The sequence below is a fragment of the Schistocerca piceifrons genome, chromosome 5 (genome assembly GCF_021461385.2).
Source record: "Schistocerca piceifrons isolate TAMUIC-IGC-003096 chromosome 5, iqSchPice1.1, whole genome shotgun sequence".
Classification (NCBI taxonomy): domain Eukaryota; kingdom Metazoa; phylum Arthropoda; class Insecta; order Orthoptera; family Acrididae; genus Schistocerca; species Schistocerca piceifrons.
This window is the reverse complement of record NC_060142.1, coordinates 297,606,157-297,629,186: the sequence shown is the minus strand read 5'-3', so window position 1 is coordinate 297,629,186 and position 23,030 is coordinate 297,606,157. Positions and strand designations below refer to the sequence as shown.

General features: G+C 44.2%; 1 protein-coding gene across 1 annotated transcript in view; it reads left to right on the top strand.

The window, feature by feature from the left end:
* Positions 1–23,030, top strand: part of LOC124798953 — a 356,047-nt gene that overhangs the window by 141,152 nt on the left and 191,865 nt on the right. The window contains exons 6-8 of the mRNA XM_047262487.1: positions 10,182–10,356; positions 20,183–20,311; positions 21,749–21,876. Coding sequence (XP_047118443.1) covers positions 10,182–10,356; positions 20,183–20,311; positions 21,749–21,876 — 432 coding nt within the window. The remainder of the gene's footprint in view (positions 1–10,181; positions 10,357–20,182; positions 20,312–21,748; positions 21,877–23,030) is intronic.

The window sequence follows — 23,030 nt, the reverse complement described above, 5'->3', positions numbered from 1 at the left end:
AACATAAAATGAATGAAGAAATGGGCACCAAGAACCACACAGCTCACAAAACGTGCACAGAAATCTAAAGATACAACCAAAACACAGACATAGGAAACAGCACCGTGACAGAACACAGATATAACGCTCTGAAACACAACGGGGTATACAACACCGAAAAGTGCAAAACCTAATTCAAACCAATGACGTTCATCTCAGTGGCGTTCACAAACACAAATAACACGGCACACAACATCACAACGCTTGATGATGGAGTGCACGGAAGGAAAAAAGTGAAAACTTAGAGATTCCAAAAGAATACAAACAAACAGCCGACGTAACACACCTTCAACCACATAAACTCCAGCGTAAACACGGATACGACGCAAAACAGGAAATACAGACACCCACAACATACTCGCAGCCCGAGCAGACAGCGAGAGAACGATCAGACCCAGACAAAGAACTTAGGGATCAGAGACGTTTTAAAGTTGGAAGAAAGTATACGCCTTTCGAGACTAGAAAACAGACACACTTTCCAAACAGCACAGCGACATGTAACTAGAATTTGCAACTCAAAAGGTGCCACAATACGCCAACCGATGATCAAACCGACAGACTTTTGCTGAAATCAGATAATATACCGACGGACGTTAAGGAACTGAATGCTCTGCTACACAAAACCTGCACAAGAAACGGTCTAAAAGCTCATTCTAGAAAATGTAATCAAAGACTTTTCTAGGGTCCACAGACGAGTATACTTCAGTTACAATGAAGAGAGGTCTAAATGTTTTTTATACACCCGACATCCACGAAACTCATGCAGCTGAACGCGAACAACCAAACACTAACATGGGATTTTCACTCTGCAGAGGAGTAAAACTTCCTGACAGATTAAAACTGTGTGCCGGACCGAGACTCACACTCGGGACCTTTGCCTTTCGTGGGAAAGTGCTCTACCATATGAGTTACCCAAGCAGGACTCATGCCCCGTCCTCACAGCTTGCCCGTGAAAGGCAAAGGTCCCAAGTTCGAGTCTCGGTCCGGCACACAGTTTTAAGCTGCTAGGAAGTTTCAACCAAACACTAGTTAGTATGGAGCTATGTAAACTAGTGATCGAAGTTCACGCGGACGTAGTCTGCTTGCAGGAATCCTACACCAGGAACGGCAAACTAGTAGCTGCTGATCACAAACAAATCATCGTAACAGCGACATCCAATGCGAAAACTGATTTAGTTGTCACAAATCTAAACTTTACAGTTACACAGATAGCTCATCTATGTACCGATCACTTCGCAACAGTTAAAATAGTGCACGAAATCAAGAAGTCGATTAATGCGTCGTTGTACGCGCAGTACTCGCAAGACATTAAACCATATCTCAGTTACATCAGAGACATTGTCAATACGCCAATAACAGAAACTTACTAATACCTGCAGATATAAATGCTAGGTCCACTATTTGGCACTCTGACACAACGAACGACCGGTGGCACCAAGTCCATGAGGGGGTAACTGAACACAGCCTGTACAAAGTCAACAAATCGAACCAGCCACGCACCTACATTGCGCCATCGGGAGCTAGCAGCAGGATTGACAAAACAATAGCAAATGCTGTGCCACTTGTAATGGAGTGGGAGGTCATGAATGGCGATACTCACAGTGTCCACAATGCTATTATCGTGAACATAGGCACACAAATAGACACACCTGCACAGCACAAACATCGGAAATTGTTATTTCATAAGACGGGCTAGGCAAAACTGCGACAGATGATTGACGCGTTCACCCATCTTGCACTTTAGGGGTCAGTGGACTATACAGCACATATTTTGATTTACTACAAAAAGCACAAAGGGCTATAATTCCACCGTTGACATAGGACGTAAGGTAAACATACCATGGACTAGAAGACTAACAAGGTTGCGCAAAGAAGCAAGAAACAAAGGACATGGTATCAAAGAGCGACAACGGCACGGGACAGAGATGTCAGACTCATACAGTTCAGGGAAGCAAAACAACGTTACAGACAAGGGCTACGAAAAACTCGAGAAGAGCATTGGAACACACACGTGCAGAAGCAGCTCCTAATCAACAATTGAGGGAACCCTTCAAAATGCAAAGGGAGCGTCTGAAGACGCCGTTAGTGTTAGCAACGGTGAGACGAGATGACGGTGCCATAACAGAGGGATGAAGAAGTCCTGTGGAATTACTGCTAAACAAAGGCCTCCCCGATGACGAGCAACAATTGGACTGGACAACGAGCCGTAATAACTCTTTCTATGAATATGGTACTGCCGTTATTCCCTTTGCACGTGAGGATGTCATGCTAGCGATTGCCAAACTAAAGTACAAAAAAGCCTTTGTGCCAGATGGTATCCATTCCGAGACACTGAAAATTGTTGCTCCACAGGTTGTTCCATACCTGACGGATCTACGGAATGAAGCGTTACGGCTGGGACAGGTACTTGCGATTTGGAAAATAGCAAGTGCCTTCATAATTAAAAAATTAGAAGACAAGTATGCTTCAGGTCCAAAAAAAAAAAAAAAACGTATAGACCTATGTGCTTAATTAACACCCTGGCCAAGAGCCAGAAACGACTTCTCTGCGATCGCTTGCAAACGCTCAGGTAGCTCCTTTGTCTTAGTCTGCATCAATTCGGTTGCAGTGCCGGAAAATCTATAGATGACGCATTAAATTAAGTAGCTAAGTATCTACATCGTGAAATGTACCAATGGGCCACCATGCAGACATGCTTGTTGTTAAGAATAGAGGAAACAGAAATGGAAAACAAATACGCCGTAGCAATTATTATAGACATTTTGCGGTCCCTTAGTAGTCTCTGGTGGCCCGTAATGTTTCCAACACTCAGAGAGATGCAGGTACCTAAGGCCGTGTACGATAGCCTGTCAGCCTGCCGTAGAAGCAGGGTGGTTGAATGGCGTGAGAGTAGTCAAAAAGCCATTAAAAGAATCACCAAAGTTTGGCCACAAGGATCATTCTGTGTCCCCGTCTTTTGGGATATCGCCTTTGAACCCCTTCTACATCAACTGGATGGGGATAACCGTGCGAACGGGGCGATAGCGTAAGCAGATGACCTTCTGGAGGTGGTCTTCGCGCACTCAAAACCGCAACTTGAGCACCAATCAACATAACTACTCACAAGCATTAGCCAGTGGAACAAAAATAATAAACTTCAGGCGGCTCTACAAATAAAATGGCTCTGAGCACTGTGCGACTTAACTGCTGTGGTCATCAGTCCGCTATAACGTAGAACTACTTAAACCAAACTAACCTAAGGACATCACACACATCCATGCCCGAGGCAGGATTCGAACCTGCGAATGTAGTGGTCGCGCGGTTCAAGACTGTAGCGCCTAGAACCGCTCGGCCACCCCGGTTGGCGGTGGCTTTACACAAAATACACTACTGACCATTAAAATTGCTACATCAAGAAGAAATGCACATGATAAACGGGTATTCATTGGACAAATATGTTATACTAGAAGTGACATGTGATTACTTTTTCACGCAATTTGGGTGCATAGATCCTGAGAAATCAGTACCCAGAACAACCACCTCTGGCCGTAATAACGACTTTGATACGCTTGGGCATTGAGTCAATCAGAGCTTGGATGGAGTGTACAGGTATAGCTGCCCATGCAGCTTCAACACGATACCACAGTTCATCAAGAGTAGTTACTGGCGTATTGTGACGAGCCAGTTGGTCGACCATCATTGACCAGACGTTTTCAATTGGTGAGAGATGTGGAGAATATACTGGCCAGGGCAGCAGTCTAACATTTTCTGTATCCAGAAAGGCCCGTACAGGACCTGCAACATGCGGTCGCGCATTATCCTGCTGAAACGTAGGGTTTTGCAGGGATAGAATGAAGGTTAGAGCCACGGGTCGTAACACATTTGAAATGTAACGTCCACTGTTCAAAGTACCGTCAATGCGAACAAGAGGTGACCGAGACGTGTAACCAATAGAACCCCATACCATCAGGCCGGGTGATACGCCAGTGTGGCGATGACGAATACACGCTTCCAATGTGCGTTCACTGCGATGTCGCCTAACACGGATGCGACCATCATGATGCTGTAAACAGAACATGGATTCATCCGAAAAAATGACGTTTTGCCATTCGTGCACCCAGGTTCGTCGTGCTCCTGTTTGTGATGCAGCGTCAAGTGTAACCGCAGCCATGGTCTCCGAGCTGATAGTCCATGCTGCTGCAAACGTTGTCGAACTGTTCGTGCAGATGGTTGTTGTCTTGCTACGTCCCCATCTGTTGTCTCAGCGATCGAGACGTGGCTGCACAATCTGTTACAGCATTGCGGATAAGTGCCTGTCATCTCGACTGTTAGTGATACGAGGCCGTTGGGATCCAGCACGGCGTTCCGTATTACCCTCCTGAACCCACCGATTCCATATTCTGCTAACAGTCATTGGATCTCGACAAATGCGAGCAGAAATGTCGCGATACGATAAACCGCAATCGCGATAGGCTACAATTCGACCTTTATCAAAGTCGGAAACGCGATGGTACGCATTTCTCCTTCTTAACGAGGGATCACAATAACGTTTCATCAGGCAACGCCAGTCAACTGCTGTTTGTGTATGAAAAATCGGTTGGAAACTTTCCTTGTGTCAGCACGTTGCAGGTGTCCCCACCGGTGCCACCGTTGTGTGATTGCTCTGAAAAGCTAATCATTTACATATCACAGCATCTTCTTTCTGTCGGTTAAATTTCGCGTCTTTAGCATGTCATCTTCGTGGTGTAGCAATTTTAATGGCCAGTAGTGTAGTTTATATACTACCCAAAGGAACCCTATAAAGTAATCTTAACATAAAACTACACGACATTAGCATTCGCAGACAACGGAAAACACGATATCTTGATGTCTAACACGACGAACGACTGTCATTTGACGAACACATCAGAACGACCGACAGGGCTGCCAAGTTCACGCACAGGTTTGCTAGACTCGACATAACAAACGTCAGGGAACCATTGAATTCACTGAGAACTTACCTTTGTGCGCTTTTTGAGTATGTAATCTGTTTTGCAGCCAGTACATGGGCCCACAGAGTACGTCTGGTGACCAATCGGAACGTCGTGTGGTGAGGGCGGAGGGTGCCCTGGTAACGCTGTCAGGAGCTTTCAACACCACGCCAATGGAATCACTCTGCATGGTGCTTGGAAGCTTCCTTATCGAAATAGCCATTCGGTTTGGGGCTGCAATGTACTGGCTGAGAAGGGTTTCACGAGATAATGTAAACGAGATTACCGGACAGGACGTTACGGAGAAGCACCAACTCTTAAATAGGCGGTGGATACCTTGCAAAGCGGTTGGACATTAAGCGATAAGGACAGTAGGCTACACCAGTTTTTCCCGGATGTTAGGGAACGTCTAAGACTGAGCGATATCAATCCCAGCCGGGGTGCGGTCCACTTTCTGACAGGTCACGGTCCTCACTCTGAGCACTTACACAGCGTAGGCCGCAGCCGGACTCGCTGCTTGTGCATGCGAGGAACATGGATCCCCAGAATACATACTTATTCACTGACACAGATACACTACAGAGGAGCACACCAGACACCAACGCTGTCCATCAATGTCACGATATGGGTAATAAAAGACAAAGGCAAGTGGGAAATAGTAAATAAAATCGCTGATGACGTCTCAAGGACATTATATGATGAATACAGGCAGACAGGCTGTATAACAGAATACTGAATCACACACGAAGCTCGTAAGACAGCAGTTCTATTTCATGCACCAACGCAGACAGCATTACCGAAACACACACACACTCAAATAGCAAATACTTTCACTAACACAAACCACAGACAATCTTAGACGGCATTTAAAATAATTAAACTCTATCAAAATAAACAGTGAAATGCAATCAACCCCGTAAACAAGTCCTAGCTTAAGTACAAACAGTAGGCAAATCTGAAATTTTCCCGGCGTATTTCTTCTTCTAATAATTTCCGGGTATGCAGCCGGATCCCGTCGACATTCTGCCACGATATTTCGGCCCAGAGACGTCCGGCCATCATCAGGTGAGTACACAACTACTGAAGAGCCCAGTTGCAGTCGCGGTATTTATGCCGAATCTCGCGCATGCGAAATGTACTGGCATCCTACAGCGCATGCGTCAGGTATTGACATGCGCAGCATAGCCGAGTTGTACGTGCTGCCCTCGATGGTGTAAATAAAGGTTCATCTAGTCATTGAGTATCGAATGACACTGTCGATTCCGCTGTGATTGTATAATTTTAATAACAGGATTCCAATTTTTATCCAGCTGAAAGCCGTTGTCACGATTTATAATATTATTGGCAAGACGTATTTCCACTGATTCCTTGATTACGGAATCCCAAAAACCGGAAACCGGGGCTAAAATTTTTGTTCCATTGTATTCCATTGAATGTCCCAATGAAACACAGTGCTCTGCTACTGCCGATTTTGACGGTTGCCGCAGACGGGTGTATCTTTCATGTTCTATACATCGTTCATGGACAGTTCTTGTCGTCTGGCCAATACATGCAGAGCCACATTCACAGGGAATTTTGTAGACGCCTGCTTTCTTCAGTTGTAAATCGTCTTTAACGGATCATTAACCGGGCCCTGGCTGGAACCGCGCGACCGCTATGGTCGCAGGTTCGAATCGTGCCTCGGGCATGGATGTGTGTGATGTCTTTGGGTTAGTCAGGTTTACGTAGTTCTAAGTTCCAGGGGACTAATGACCTCAGATGTTAAGTCCCGTAGCGCTCAGAGCCATTTGAACCATTTTCTGAAGGTTAATTAATAACCCCAACAAATAACATACTGTACACTCACACACGACTACGCTTTCCACTATGTATATAATAGTTGTACTGCCTTTGTAAACAGTGTTTAGAAATATTAATCAGTAAATTAAACTGTAGCGGACCGAAACTGCAAGACTCTAAGTAGTTCCGATCTTTCAGACCAACCTGGGTCACATAGAGTAACATTTCTCTCTCTCTCTCTCTCTCTCTCTCTCTCTCTCTCTCTCTTACTATCCAAGTCTTTCGTATCATCTATCACCATATCTTCTAGAAATCTCAATATATTTGCGTTTTTTCTTTCAATTTTTAATGTGTTATTAATTAATTATTACATCCATTGTAATTGCTGACAACTTTAATGACTGTTTGTAATACTGAATATGTTTTGTATCCTACATGAAAAATTGTAAAATGGGTGACCTGTTATAAAATATGAGGCAACTGCTATCTAAATGAGCAATAAATCAAATCAAATCAAACCAAATGTTCAAAATGTGGAATCTTTCAGAGATGAGATGTTCGTGTATTGCCAGTCCTCCTTCAAGTGTTCCTTCATCTCTCTGGAGATTTCTGTTCTTTACCTGCACGACATAAACTCCACTGCTACAGGGTCTATATTTCGTAGAACCCTCTTCCAAGCACTTTATTGTGAATAGCAGAGCAATCACGTAGATGTAGATGTATCCGAAGTCCCATTCCGTGAATGCCGTCAACTTCACTGTCACCTACACCCCTAGCTTCTCTCAGCCAGGATTCACAATTAATTCATTTGTTCTCTCTCCGCTGTACTTCAGAATCCCATAGTCTAGATTATTGCGTGTCTGATATTGTTCAAGACCATCAGACTTCACTATTAGCTTCTTTTCGAGTAACTGTGCCTATTCTCTGATTCTTTTAATGAATTGTTAGGAGCACAGACCTAGAGTAGCTGACTTTCATCTCTTGGTGTTTCCTGTATCTTTTCCATCACTACTGCTGTGACAGCGCCAGTGATGGTCTGCACAAAGATGCCTGACAGTGTCTTCTTGTTGCAGTGCGGCTCTAACCTCATCTCCGACTATCGCACCGACGCCAGAGATGCTGGACTGTACAGTTGCAGCCCCCGATGCCTGCTCGCCCTCAGTGCTCTCGCCAACTTCGTAGTTGACGGTGTTGCGCATTATTCGACGATTTTCCTTTTAGAATGCGGCTCCACCTTCAATATAATCAAAATTAATTGCAAATGCGACAATTAACACACAATACTCGGTTCTTAAACATACAGTGTGTTCAAAAATTTGGTGCCCAGTGCATACGGGAGAAAAAAACAAAATATATCTCGTGAAGCAACCATGCTTCTAAAACCCACGCCTGAGCACTGAGCATGCGTAGGTATACACGAGTGGAGCAGATTAAAGATGTTGCATCTAAAGTTGTTACATCAAAAGTTAGTTTGAGATGTATAGTATCTTGTGATGTCATGCGTTTCGATACTGAGTCAGTAATCAGCTGGTAACCCTAATGCCAGCATGTCAGTTGCAGTGTTAACAGCGGCGCTACATATGGGGCCAGCTGAGGGACATGCACTTTGTTTACGGTGTCGCTGAAGGAGTCAGTGGGAGGGCCCAGCGAATGCATCGCGAACGTTAGCCCGCACGCAGGTGTCCACACCGTATTTACCAGTACATCTGGCACTCAGTGGATCGGCTGAAGAAGACCTGAACTTTGACCTGCATGATCTCCGTACCTCACCACATTATACATATTTCTTTGGGGCTACATGATATTCGAGGTGTATTCCATCCTGTTGACTCGCAGGCAGAATTGGTTGTAAGAATTGTTGCAGCAGCCACAGGAATACACAACGCACCACTCATATTCCAGCGAAGACACGACTCCCTGCTACGTCGGTTCCATCTCTGCACTGAGGTTAATGATGCTCATTTTCAACATTTATTGTAATGTAATAGTGATCACAACAATAAAGAAATGAAAAACATTTAACACCTTTTTATTCCCAGTGACGCACAATAACCTCCTGCATGGAATGGCCCAACTGTGCATTCCGCCACATGGTTGCTGTACGAAATATGTTGGTGTTGTTGTCTCCGTAATCATCTGTGTTAGTTTGGGCACTGAATTCTATAACTGTATATTACAATCAAACTGCATAATAACTCTTCCTTCCATCCAGTAAACTGTGCTAGCCAAATACGCATGTGTCACTCACAGGCCGCCATGCCACTCATTCGCTGAAAATAATATAGGAAATGTCTTAAGACTAACAGAATGATATGTGTGAATAAGAAGATCGTGTCCGCAGCTCGTGGTCGTGCGGTAGCGTTCTCGCTTCCCACGCCCGGGTTCCCGGGTTCGATTCCCGGTGGGGTCAGGGATTTTCTCTGCCTCGTGATGACTGGGTGTTGTGTGATGTCCTTAGGTTAGTTAGGTTTAAGTAGTTCTAAGTTATAGGGGACTGATGACCATAGATGTTAAGTCCCACAGTGCTCAGAGCAAGCCAAGTAGATCGTGATAACCCGTCAGAGAATTATAGGAAATGAGTGATAGGGAGACGACAGGTTCGCGAGGCTTCGATCTGAAACAGATCTACTGACAGGAAAATTGCACAAGTTACGTGTCACTTCCCCTGATTTCACTTTTGGCTTATCCTGTGGTTTTACGGCGTACATGAATACTGGTAACGATGATTACACCGTATAGCGTACGGGACGTTTCCGAAAGAACAGAGTCCATTTCCCGGTTTTATCCGGAGGAAGGACATGGAATAGGTTCAGAAACGAGAAATCCCGATCTCTGTCGTGTTCAGGAGATGATAGAATTCATTGACGAGACAACTTGTACGAAGACCAGGGATCGAACCCGGCTCTTCTGCTTATCAAGCAGATGTGTTACTCATCTACGCCATAGGGGTGCAGTGTTTGGACACAACTTCCCGTACTATACAGATTCCCCCCCACCTCAGTCCAAATAGCCATCTGCCACACACTTCCAAAGTAGCGTCTGCTATCCCTTTTTCCTTTGTTTGCTCGTCGCATCACACCGAGTCCTGCACGAGGTTGGGCAAAGAGTGCACTCTACTGAGTGATCATACAAGCCTTCACGAATCTTGTGTATGCATATGGGTGGTGTCTATTATTCCAGATATGTCACATTCTTTTTAGAAGATTTAATTCCTTTCATTTTCCAGCAGAATATGTGTTTCTGGTGTTACAGGATAGAAATAGAGAAACGGGCACGCGTGTTAAGATTTGTGTGTTCTTGTGTTTCCGAATTATACAGTTTGTGATGAAGCGCTTACATATATGAGTTGTCGTTACGAAGTTTGTGAATGCTGTCAACTTGAGACGGATGGCGCTTTTCTGTTTACGTGGGCAGAATGCGACTGGCTGTACCAGGACTTCTCGTGCGGGGACCCAGGATCGTGCGTCCTGGCTAGCCCCGGGTACCCGGGCCTCTACCCGCCCAACAGGCGCTGCAAGTACCTCATCACCACCAGCTCCATACACACGCGCGTCCACATCAACTTCACCAACCTACTGCTACCGCACAAGTAAGTACATGAGTGCAATTCTCTTCGGTTTCTAGTCTTGTATCTCTGCCTATCTCTGTCTTTCACATCCACCCAACCATCTACACAAACACACACACACACACACACACACACACACACACACACACACATTCGCACAAACTCAGGTAAGATTGTCATTATGTAAAAATAATCGCGACTTGCATAGGTCTATACTCGGATAGCCACTTTAGCCGGCCGCTGGGGCCGATCGGTTCTAGGCGCTTAAGTCTTAACCGCGCTGCTGCTACGGTCGCAGGTTCGAATCCTGCCTTGGGCACGGATGTGTGTGATGTCCTTAGGTCAGTTAGGTTTAAGTATTTCTAAGTCTAGGGGACTCATGACCTCAGATATTCCCATAGTGCTTAGAGCCATTTGAGCTATATGAGACACTTTATGTTGTGTGCTCGAGGGTACTTTCGTCACGAGTGTCATTTTGCCCCCTGTCTTTGCCTTTAACAAGTGGCGCGTTGGATGAACGATTGTTGATAAAGCGCTGTATGGGATGAAATAATATGTAGCCCTACTCTTCCTAGAACGCATGCTTTCGAAATATCACAGTAGGATTTGCTGTCGATATTTCGAAAGCATGCGTTCTAGGAAGAGTCCGGCTACTTGTTCTTTCCTCCCATATACATTTTGTGAAATGATCCCAAAAACAGGGAAATTAAATGTCATACAGCGCTCTATCGACAATCGTTCTTCCAGCGTGCCTTTATTACAACGCCTACATTTGAGTTATTGGAGCATCTCTGTAATTCTCTCGTGCTGAGTAAATACCCCGTGACAAAGCGCTCCGCTCTTCATTGTATCTTCTCTATCTGTTGTATTAATCCTGGTCGTTAATAGTCTCAGACTGATGACCAGTATTCAAAGATTCGGTTGAACCAGTGTTTTGTATCCCACTCCTTTCATGGATGAATTATATTTCCTTACGATTAAGTTTAAATCTCGCAATGGTACATAGCATACATTTTAGATCAGTACATTCTAGTTTGCATACTTATCTCGTGCAGTAGCTTTCGGATAAACAGAGTTTCTAGTAACATAACTGTACATACATCAACTTCAGTAGGGAAATTTATTTCTGTTTAAGTGTTTGCTGTCTCATAGCACTGGGAGAAATCTACAGATCAGTTTTTAGTGTTTCTGTATTCTCCTCGTTACATTTTGCGTACATTCTAAACTCAGTAGCACCATTTGAGATCTTAAAACTATTTTTACACACTGCGATATGGCTAGGAACTGTACTTGTTGTGTGCGGACACAAGGAGAATTGGCTGCTGTCCGAAAACACATGGAAGCAGCATTGGACACCATCGACAAGTTTCTGGCTAATGTTCAAAGTAGCGGCTGCGTCGTGGCACTGGTGCGAGGCCTGCGAGGCTTTTGATGCCATTGGAATTCCCAGGTGACCCTGGTTCGCTGCATCTTCTGATTCGCAACGTCTGAGCGGCCCGATCACACTATAGTGGGTGGCAGATGCGTGTCACTGGACTGAAGGCGGAAGAGGGAGCAGGTCGCGCGTCTGGCTCCTTAGGCCTTAGCAACAGGCTCGAGGTGCTACCCAGTGTTGATCAAATCTCTGAGCCGGCACGGGATGCCTCAGGACAAGTGCAGTGGGTGGGTATTCTTGTCATTGGGAGCTCCAATGTTAGGTTGTTGATGGAGCCACTCAGGGAAATAGCAGGCAAGGCAGAACAAAACGGAAGTGTGCACTCGGTATGTTTGCCGGGGTGGGGTCTCATTCGTGATATGGAAGAGGCCCTGCCGGCAGCTAGCGACCGCATTGGTTGCAACCGGCTGGGTAAGGTGGTGGCAGATGTTGGCACGAATGACGCCTGCCGCTTGGGTTCTGAGGGCTTCCTCGGCTCCTTTGTCGGATTGCTAATTTGTTGAAGGCAACTAGCGCCGCACGCGGGGTGCAGGCTAAGCTGACTATTTGCATCCTCGTTCCCAGGGTTGATCGCGATCCTCTGGTTTGCAGCAGAGTGGAAGGTCTAAACCAGAGGCTCAGACCACTCTGTGACGGTATCGGATACAAATTTCTCAACGTCTACTATCGGATGCAGAATTCCAGGGTTCCCCTTAATACGTCAGGAGAACACGACACTCAGGAAACGGCTGCTAGGGAAGCGGAGTACCTGTGGCATGCACATGGGCCTTTTTTTACGTTAGAGAAACCCTCCCTTGTCATCAAAGGCGATTTGCCTAATAAATTAGTCAAAATGTCTTGATAGAACCTCCGTCGTCGCAGATCAGAGATAGAAAAGTTAATAAGATTTTAGTTAACTGCAGGAGCATCCAAGGATAGGTCCCAGACACTTAGTATCGCTTATTGAAGGTTGTAAAGCACAAATAGGAATAGAATGTTGGCTGAAATTGGACGTTAAGGGCAACATCCTAAGTTCAGATTCGAATATTTATCGTAAGGATAGGTTAGTCGCCAGTGGTGGCGGCATTTTCATTGCAGTAAAAATTCCACAAAATCTAGATAGGTTTCACGGATTACGATTATGAATTAATCTGGGTGGTATAAAAGATCGGTCAAAAATGGTAACCAGATGCTTTTAAAGACCGTCTGGATCAGGAGCTCTAATGACAGATCACTTCAGACAGAACTTGCAGAATATCGTCAGTAATTCCCTGATCATGCTGTTGTAATAGGGGGTGACTTCAACTTGCCAGTATAGATTGCGAGTGTCGTGGTACCAAAACTGGTGCCACAGACAGGGATTCGTGTGACATTGTTCTGGATGTCTTCTCTGAAAATTACTTTTAGCAGATAGTTAGAAAATCAAATCGTTAAGATAACGTCTTAGGCCTCTTGGCAACAAACAGACCTGAACTTTTCGAATCAATTAACGCAGAGGAAGCTATCAGTAATTACAAAGCTGCGATAGCATGTATGACAACGGGTGTGAGGAAGAATGTTAAGAATTCAGGAAGATATTTTTGCTTAGCAAGAGTGACAGGATACAAATTTCAGAGTGTCTGAGCAGTCAACATCAAATATTCGGTGATGAAGACGAAGATGTGGAAAACAAATGGAAAAAATTTAAAGGAATCGTGCAATATTCCCTAGGCAAATAGTTCCGAGTAAGGTCTTAAGGAACGGGAAAGATCCACCATGGTATAACAGCCGTGATAGAAAACTGCTAGCCGCGCTGGTCAGCCGCGCAGTCTTGGGCGTCTTGCCACGGTTCGCGCAGCTCACCCCCGTCGAAGGATCGAGTCTTTCCTAGAGCATGGGTGTGTGTGTTGTCCTTAGAGTAAGTTAAAGTTAGAGTAAGTAGTGTGTAAGCCTATGGACCGGTGACCTCAGCAGATTGGTCTCATAGAACTTACCACAAATTTCCAGGAATCTGCTACGTAAACAAAGAGAACTTCACCTCAGATTCAAGAGAACTGAAAACCTGGCTGACAAACAAAAGCTGAACGAAGCGAAAATAAGCATGAGGAGATCAATGAGAGAAGCTTTCAATGAGTTTGAAAGTAAAAGTTTGTCAACCGACCAGAGTAAAAACCCTAAAAGGTTTTGGCCGTATGTAAAATCAGTAAGTAGGTCAAAGTCACCTATTCATTCATTCAGTGACCATACTGGTACACAAACGGAAGATGACAGGGAGAAGGCAGAAATACAGAATTCGTTCTTCCAAAATTCTGTCACCGCGGAAGATCGTTGCACGGTCCCTCCTTTCAATCGTCGTACAAACGTCAATATGGCCGATACTGAGATAACCAATCGCGGAATACAAAAACAACTACAATCGTTTAGTAGAAGGCGTCAGGACCAGGTGAGGTACCTATAATATTCTACAAAGGTTAAGCAGAAGAACTTGCTTCCCTTCTAGTAGTAATTTTTCGTACGTCGGTTGAACAACGAAAGATACGTAGCGACTGGAACAAAGTGCAGGTCATTCCCGTTTTTAAGAAGGGCCGTAGAACACATGCACTCAATTATATACCTCCGTCTTCAGGTCACAAGTGGCCCATCGGGACTATCCGATCGCCGTGTCATCCCCATCTGAGGCAGCGGATAGGAGGGACGTGTGGTCAGCACACAGCTCTCCCAGTCGTTATGATGGTTTTCTTTGACCGAAGATACTAATATTCGGCCGAGTAACACCTCATTTGGCATAACGAGGCTGAGTGCATCCCTTAAAATGTGAACAGCGCATGGCGGCCCGTATGGTCACCTATCCAAGTGCAAGCCACGCCCAACCGCGTTTAACTTCGGTGATCTGAAGGGAACTCGTGTATCCACTGCGGCAAGGTAGTTGCCATGTACCTATATCGTTGACGTCAATTTGTTGTAGAATTATGCAACGTGTCTTATGCTCAAGAATTATGACGTTCCTAGAGAAGGAAAATCTACTCTATAAAAGTCCACATAGATTCCGCAGAGATCTTGCGAAATTCAACTCGCTTTCTTCCTCCATGAGAGCCACTGTGCCGTGGACAATGGCGCTCAGGTTGATGCCGTATTCCTTGACTTCAGGAAGCCATTTGACACCGTCTCGCACTGCCGTCTACAGAAAAAAATGAGAGCTTACGGAGTATCGGAGCGGATTTGCAATTAGATTCAAGACTTCCTTGCTGACGAAACTCAACACGTCTCTCTTAATAGAACAAAATCGGCAGATTTAAAGATAATTTCCAATGTGCCCTTAGGAAGTGTGACAGGACCGTTACTGTTTACAATATATGTAAAAGATCTAGCAGAAAGCGTCGGATGCTCCCCGAAGCTGTTCGCAGTTGGCGCGGTCCTCCATAACAAAGTAGCAACGCCAGAGGATAGTAATTATTTGCAGAACGACCTCCAGAGAACTGATGAATGGTGCAGGCTCTGGCAGTTGACCATGAACGTAAATATATATAACGTACTGCGCATACATAGGAAGAGAAATCCACTATTTTATAGCTACACTATTGACGACAAAGCGCTGGATACGGTTGTTGTTGTTGTTGCTGTTGTGGTCTTCAGTCCTGAGACTGGTTTGATGCAGCTCTCCATGCTACTCTATGCTGTGCAAGCTTCTTCATCTTCCAGTACCTACTGCAACCTACATCCTTCTGAATCTGCTTAGTGTATTGATCTCTTGGTCTCCCTCTACGATTTTTACCCTCCACGCTGCCCTCCAATGCTAAATTTGTGATCCCTTGATGCCTCAAAACATGTCCTACCAACCGATCCCTTCTTCTAGTCAAGTTGTGCCACAAACTTCTCTTCTCCCCAATCCTATTCAATACCTCCTCATTAGTTACGTGATCTACCCACCTTATCTTCAGCATTCTTCTGTAGCACCACATTTCGAAAGCTTCTATTCTCTTCTTGTCCAAACTGGTTATCGTCCATGTTTCACTTCCATACATGGCTACACTCCATACAAATACTTTCAGAAACGACTTCCTGACACTTAAATCTATACTCGATGTCAACAAATTTCTCTTCTTCAGAAACGATTTCCTTGCCACCGCCAGTCTACACTCTATATCCTCTCTACTTCGACCATCATCAGTTATTTTACTCCCTAAATAGCAAAACTCCTTTACTACTTTAAGTGTCTCATTTCCTAATCTAATCCCCTCAGCATCACCCGATTTAATTTGACTACATTCCATTATCCTCGTCTTGCTTTTGTTGATGTTCATCTTATATCCTCCCTTCAAGACACTGTCCATTCCGTTCAACTGCTCTTCCAAGTCCTTTGCTGTCTCTGACAGAATTACAATGTCATCGGCGAACCTCAAAGTTTTACTGGATACGGTATCTGCCGTAAAATATCTAGTAGTAACCATACGAAGCGACCTTAAGTGGAATGACCATAGTAAACAAATAGTGTGAGAAGCAGATGGCAGACTCAGATTCATAGGAAGAATCTTAAGGTAAGGTAACTCATCCGCTTGTTCTACCCATTCTTGAGTGTTGTTCATCTATCTGTGATCACTACCAAATAGAAAATATAGAAGAGAAAGAGAAGATCCAACGAAGAGCGGCACATTTCGTTACGGGATCGTTTAGGCGGCCCAAGAGCGTTACGGAGATACTCTACGAACTCCACTGGCCGACGTTACAAGAGAAGCTTTGCGCATCACGGAGAGATTTGTTATTGAAACTTCTAGAGAGAACTTTCCGGGAAGAGTCGGACAGCATATTACTTCCCCCCACATACGCCTCGCTTAATGACCATGAGGACAAAATTCGACAAATTAGAGCCAATACAGAGGCTTACCAACAATCTTCCATCCTACGCGGTATTCGCGTCAGGATTGGAGGGCTTAGTTAGTGGTACAAGAAGACTCTCCGCCGCACGCCATTAGGTGGCTTGCGGAATATGATGTAGATGTAGAAGATACTCTCAAATAATTCTCAGTCAAGCATTTGGTTAACCTCTTCTTAGTTTTATTTGATCGTTAAGCTTCAGGTCACGCCGGGTGATTTCTCCTGGGTATTTTCCTGGTTGGCTCTACTTCCCACTGATTTGTCCACACTACTGTAAACGTACTGAAGTGAATTTCTTCACTTGTTTAAGTGAAATACGTTACGTGTGTTCACAATAAAGACCAGCTTCCAGGCACTGCATCAGTAGTCGTTCGTCTATAGGCCTTCAGGAATTTTGCCATGGTCTTCTGGTGTTGATTTTTTTTTTCATAGGCAATAGCAACGTCAGCTAATTTGGATTGAGGTGAGAGGCGCGCTAGGGTAATCTGTGCGGTTATGCAAAGCTACTATGCCAGGGTGGCGTAGTGGTTAGGGTATTTACCCATTGAGCAGAAGACCCGGTTTCGAATGCCGGCCATGGTACAAATTTTAATTCATCGCTTCAGTCTGCATATATACATGATAGTAAATGTGTCACACCTGGAAACACTGTGTAGTAGAATCGTTCGCATTTCATAAATTTATCTTTCGCATAATTTTACCCCTATTAGTAATACATATGGTTCCATATTTGTGTCTATTGTGGTTAGTTCTTACTGATATACATACATATTGGAGCCGCATCCCTAGAAATGCCTTTCTGTTGTTTAGTACGTGATCATACACCGTCCCCTTCACGTATGATGGAAAATATTCACTTAAGAAATTGATCAAATGTTGGAAGTAACAACGGGCACATCTGAGTCCACATCAGACCATTTCAAATGTCTTCGCGCTGTCATGGAGGCACTTGTGTGTAAGCCGTAACAGCACCTGTCACTGCAATTTCAAGGGCGAGGATCAGAAATAAATTTAGATTATCTATACATGGCCTATTCAGGCGCTGTTGACGTTTTCACACACTTCCACACTGTTTTCATTTTTTTTACAGCTGCTCTTTGTCAAACAATCTGCAAAGATTTCACGCGAGCGTCTTTTAGGAGTTTGAGACAGGGCGATTTCGGCTACCATCCAGTGGACTTATTTATGAGTAGAGTCTCAAATTTACATCATCGTTAGCAAACAGACGAAGACAATATAGACAGCCTGAAAATGATGATTTCTACCAGTAGTTCTTGCATACCAAATAAGTGACACAGGAAATAGGGTTGCAGTTTTAAAAAAATGCAACTATGTAATAACTAGACGACTCTGGATTTAACTGCATTAGTGAATATAACAATGATGTGTTCGTGCAGGAGAGAATGGAGTGTACTTTTGCTGGCAATGGATGCAAGTGACGATGTAATCCCGTACTAGCTCGTGGCCATCTGAATAATAAGAAAAGCGGCCTGTAATTATTAACGAACTCAGCTGCAATAGCAACGGATTAAAAAAAATGGTGTTTGACCTAGAGTTATTCTTTCTGATGGTATATCAGCTGCTGTTGTAGTGAAATTTACTGCCCCGAGAATAGATGAAACACATGCTAAGTGTAATGAGAAAATACCTAGATTTTCTGATGCTCCTCCGTGGACGATCTAATTCTACCAGACTCCGCGGAAACGTTTGCAATTTTGTGAAGGACATTGTCACACGGTCTGGTCTAAAGAAACTATTCGCCGTTACTTCTCCTTCTTCTGGTGCCCAGAAAAGTGTGCACCCAAAATGAGAATCTAGAATTCGGAAAACCTCTGATTGCAGCGTCATCCAATTCAACAAGCGCTCATTATCTCTCTTTTGGCTAAGAAAACGAGTAGTTTTAGATACCGTAATAAAATAGTGAAGACGTTTGTAATTCGAAATGTAGATATTTTTAAAGAACTGAAAGTAATGGACAGATGCTGATTGAGGAGAGATAGAGTACCACAGTAGCTGTGTCACTGAAATCTAACCGGAAGTTCTGGAAAATGGTTTGGCAACACCTAAACAGAGAACTTAACCGAAGTAGTTATACAGTAACAGGAGATGGTGTGTCTTCACTATCTGCTTTAACTGAAAAGTAGAGCCATCCCAGGAAACCTTAAATATCTCTTAGACCTTTAACTGGTACCAACGAAACTGAACCTGTAGGAATTCACTAATGAGAAAATTCTTATTCGGGAATGTCATAGTTACGAATGAAAGTCGCTAAAGAAGTTTTGTCATTAGTGTAAACCAAATTGTAAAGGAAAAGAGATGAGAATATGATATAATTGGCAAAACTTTGACGGAAGTCAGAAAGAGAGGTAAACTTTAAACTTTGTGTTCTGCCTTACGGCAGAGCTTGTCTTGGGGGAAGCATCGTCAGAGAGGTCCACCGCATGAGCGTCTGAAGAAGTGATTCCAGTGGTGGTTTCCCGTTGCCTTCGACTGGTGGTGATGAAATGATAATGAGGACAACACAACACCCAGTCCCTCAGCGGAGAAAATCTCCTTCTCAGCTGGGAATCGAACCCGGGTCCCTTGGCGTGACAGATCGCCGCGCTGACCACTCAGCTGTCGGGGTGGACAGAAAGAGAGAAAACAGCGATACAAAGAGTCACCAGTATCCAGCAGTCGTCCACAAGGGGCCAGAATGAAAGATCGCTGTTTTAGGGACGGTAACGCCAGTAGTATTATCACGTTCTCCCTTGGCGAAAGAGTCCGCATGACAACAACCGTGTTCCCGTGCTTGTATTTATGTTTTAGAAACTGTAAACAAATAAAGTTATTCTCAAGTTAATACGACGATAAATATTTTAAGTTAGGTATAAGTAGCAGAACTGCATAATTTTTTAATGTAATTAGCACAAGCTATGACACGGAAACGATTAGAGGGAACACGGTTTGCTTTACGCCTTTTTATTTTAGCATCGTGTTAATTCTGTCTTATTTTTACAGACATGATGAAAAGGTACTTATTTAATAACGGCACTTGATTCCAAAATTTTATCTTATGCATATTTATAGAAATGTCTCACACTGGGGTTTAAGAATGCAACATTTACAGACACGCCAAAAATTCACAGTTGATCGAAAGTATGTCTTTTAGCATGAAGTCTCAGAGGACTACTCAGTGAGAGAGAAATCCAATGCATTTTTCTGTTGTTTCACTAATAAATGGGACCTCACATAAATATCTGTTGCTAAAGACTGTACACTTCATTACGGCAGCAACATTTCTGACAGTGTACAGAAACAATGTGTATTCTCTCACATCAAACTGACATATATACTAGCTCTTTGTCGTATGCTTACCTCCAGCGTTCCTCCCCTATCCGTCTCTCTCATGTTTCCTCCCCCCCCCCCCCCTAACCTCGCTCTCTCTCTGGCATTCTTTCTCTGTCTCTTAGTTTGTATGTATGTATGTGTGTGTGTGTGTGTGTGTGTGTGTGTGTGTGTGTGTGTGTTTGTGTATGTGTGTGTGTGTGTTCCAAGAGGGCGAGCAAGCCACTTTACCAGTCAAGTTGTATTTGCCCGCAGTCACTGCGGCACGGACTACATCGCGGTGTACCAGGGTTCGACTCCGGCAAGCCCGCTGCTGACGACGCTCTGCTCCAACAGGAAAGCCGTCCTGCAGTACCCGGGACCCAACCTGCTTCTAGAATTCAGGTGAGTCTTACATCTACAGCGTAAGCTGGTGTTTCAGACGAAAGGAACACTGTACGTGTGATCAGAACTTCCAAAAGGGATATCTGTATAAAAAAATCCTTGGAATACAACCTATGAAATATACCGGTACTGTGAACTGAAATAAGGACAGCAGCTTATCGATACAATGATTGACTCAAAAAGGGAGAGTTTTGCAACGGTATTACAGGACTGCACGCGAATGTTAACGTGATTTTAGGTTCATTGGAGTAAATGTTGAGTCTTAATGCTTTCGAATGCACTCTTCTTAAACGAGTATACGAGACAACAGGCATTTTCTCTCACAAATCTCATGTCGGTTTTTTTCGTCACAAACCATACATGAAATATGGATCGTCACACTCCACTCTTATTGCACATACACAGGGTGTCCGACTTAAGAATCGCCAGTCGCATTTTCTCTTATGTTTCGGCAGATATTTTCAGTATCGTATTTTCAATGTGTAGCTGGAGTCAGCCAAAACAAATACTGCTCATCGCGTCCTTCATATGATATCCACTGTCGAGCGAAAGCATCTGTTTTTCCCCCTTAAAAAGAAAATTATTTTTAAAGTGGAATTTTATGTTCCCATTCGATACAGTGATCACACACTAGTGTAATGCCATATTTTTTTTTTAGTGATACATATGAGCAGGGACAGTAAACCACAAAGAATAACTAGTACTCCGTCAGCGACAACGTTGCCGTGTCTCTTGCTGACTGATAGCACCATGCAGCAGCGCTGCTCAGTCGCTAATGGTATACTGCTCAGTCTTCGTGTTGTAGTGTCCATGTTTATGCGTATCGCTGAAACGAACATCGCACTACACTAATTTGTAACCGCTTTATCCAATAGGCACATTAAATTCCACTTTAAAAATCATTTTGTTTATAATCTGAAACAACTCGAACATTTTCATCTACAATGGGCGTGTTATGAAAGAGGTGATGAGGTGTATTTGTTTAGACTGATTCCAGCTGCACGTTTCAAATACGATATTGTAGACACCTACCAAGACAGTAGAGAAAATACGGCTCTCGTCTCTTCGGAGGGATACCCAGTATACAACAGCACTTCTGTCCAAGACTCACTGCAATCACTGGACACCGAGAGAGGTGGAGCAGTGGTTAGCACACTGGACTCGCATTCGGGAGAATGATGGTTCAAACCCTCGCCCAGCAATCCTGATTTAGGTTTTCAGTGATTTCCCTAAATCTGTTCAGGCAAATGCCGGGATGGCTCATTTGAAAAAGGCACGCCCGACTTCCTTCCCCATCCTTCCCAAATCCGATGGGACCTATGATCTCGCTGTTTGGTTCTCTCCCCCAAATTAATATACCAACCAACTGCAATCAGCATGACGGTAACTGTAGTGGAGATTGGCGCGGACAGACGATTTGCAAGTGTGTGTTTGCAGCTCAGGGCCCGCGGTGCCGCCCTACAACTACAACGGCTTCCTGGCGACGCTCGAGTTCTCCAAGGAGGTCGTCACGACGGAAGCGCCGTCTGCAGACGTGCACCGGACGACTGACGCCGCCGTCCTCAGTGAGTACCCGCAACCGGCGCTGGCCTGTATACCTTGCACTCTTGTGTCATATCCAGTTCGAAGCTACTGCCGAGGCAGCAACTTGCCCCTGATGATAATTAAGACCAAAGGTCACACAGTGTGGCATAGATAATCGAAAATACAGCAGCTTACACTGAGATAATTTTGTTCCACTTCCAGTAATTTGTAGATATGCCCACACACAGCACAATAGAATTGAACCTTCTTTGACTAAACTGACTTTGACACTGTGTTACACTTCATCGTCAAGCAATCTTTTCTATACAAAACTGTTTAGGTTTTCTTGCCCACTTTTTGACATATTACTCGTGACTGTTGGCCTTCCGTCTCGGGATCTTCGACCGAAGTCAGAATAATAATTTTTATAAGGTTTTTCCAGCACCAATGGCTGGCCAGTATTCACACTCCATTGCTGATGGCGGACTGTAGTCGAGCCCGCGGACGGAGATTATGTGTACGAAGGGACTTTAGGAAGTAAGTTACACATGCAGTTACACGCTAAGATCACTGAGAAGCAAAGATGATTATCAGAAAAGAGTTCATGTTCAGGGTTTCCTTACATTTCTGCGGCGTTGCGGATATAAGGTGCACCACACTTGGCGTTGAATCGGCTGTGCCAGTACTCCAAAGCTGAAGTAAATGGGTCAGTACGACCCTTGTGCTCAAAAGTCTAAATTACACACAGGTTCACCGCCAGATTCTGGCGGTAGGGGGACAAAATGCAGTGTCACGTAGCCTTAGAAAATGATACCAACAATTTAACCAAGGCTGCACATACTTTGGTGATAGTGATGGAGAAGTCCAGATCTTGCACCATTTGATATCTTTCTCTTCGGTAAGCTGATAGCACACCTTGAGTTAGGACATTTTCCAAGGATGAGGACGTTTCCTACAATTCCCGAATGGTTCCCTGACTAAGGGACGGATCTCTATCGTCGAGGAGTTTAACAATTGGTAGAACGTTCCGACCTTTGCTTACAGACACTTTGTGACTATGTTGAAATTTAGTATCATGTATCTCTGTCAGCTTGAAGTTTATATGACGGCCGACGTAGCTATAAACACGAATGCCACAGCGGTATAATATTATTAAAAACTGCCAGAAGACTTGAAATGAACGCTTGGTGGAAAC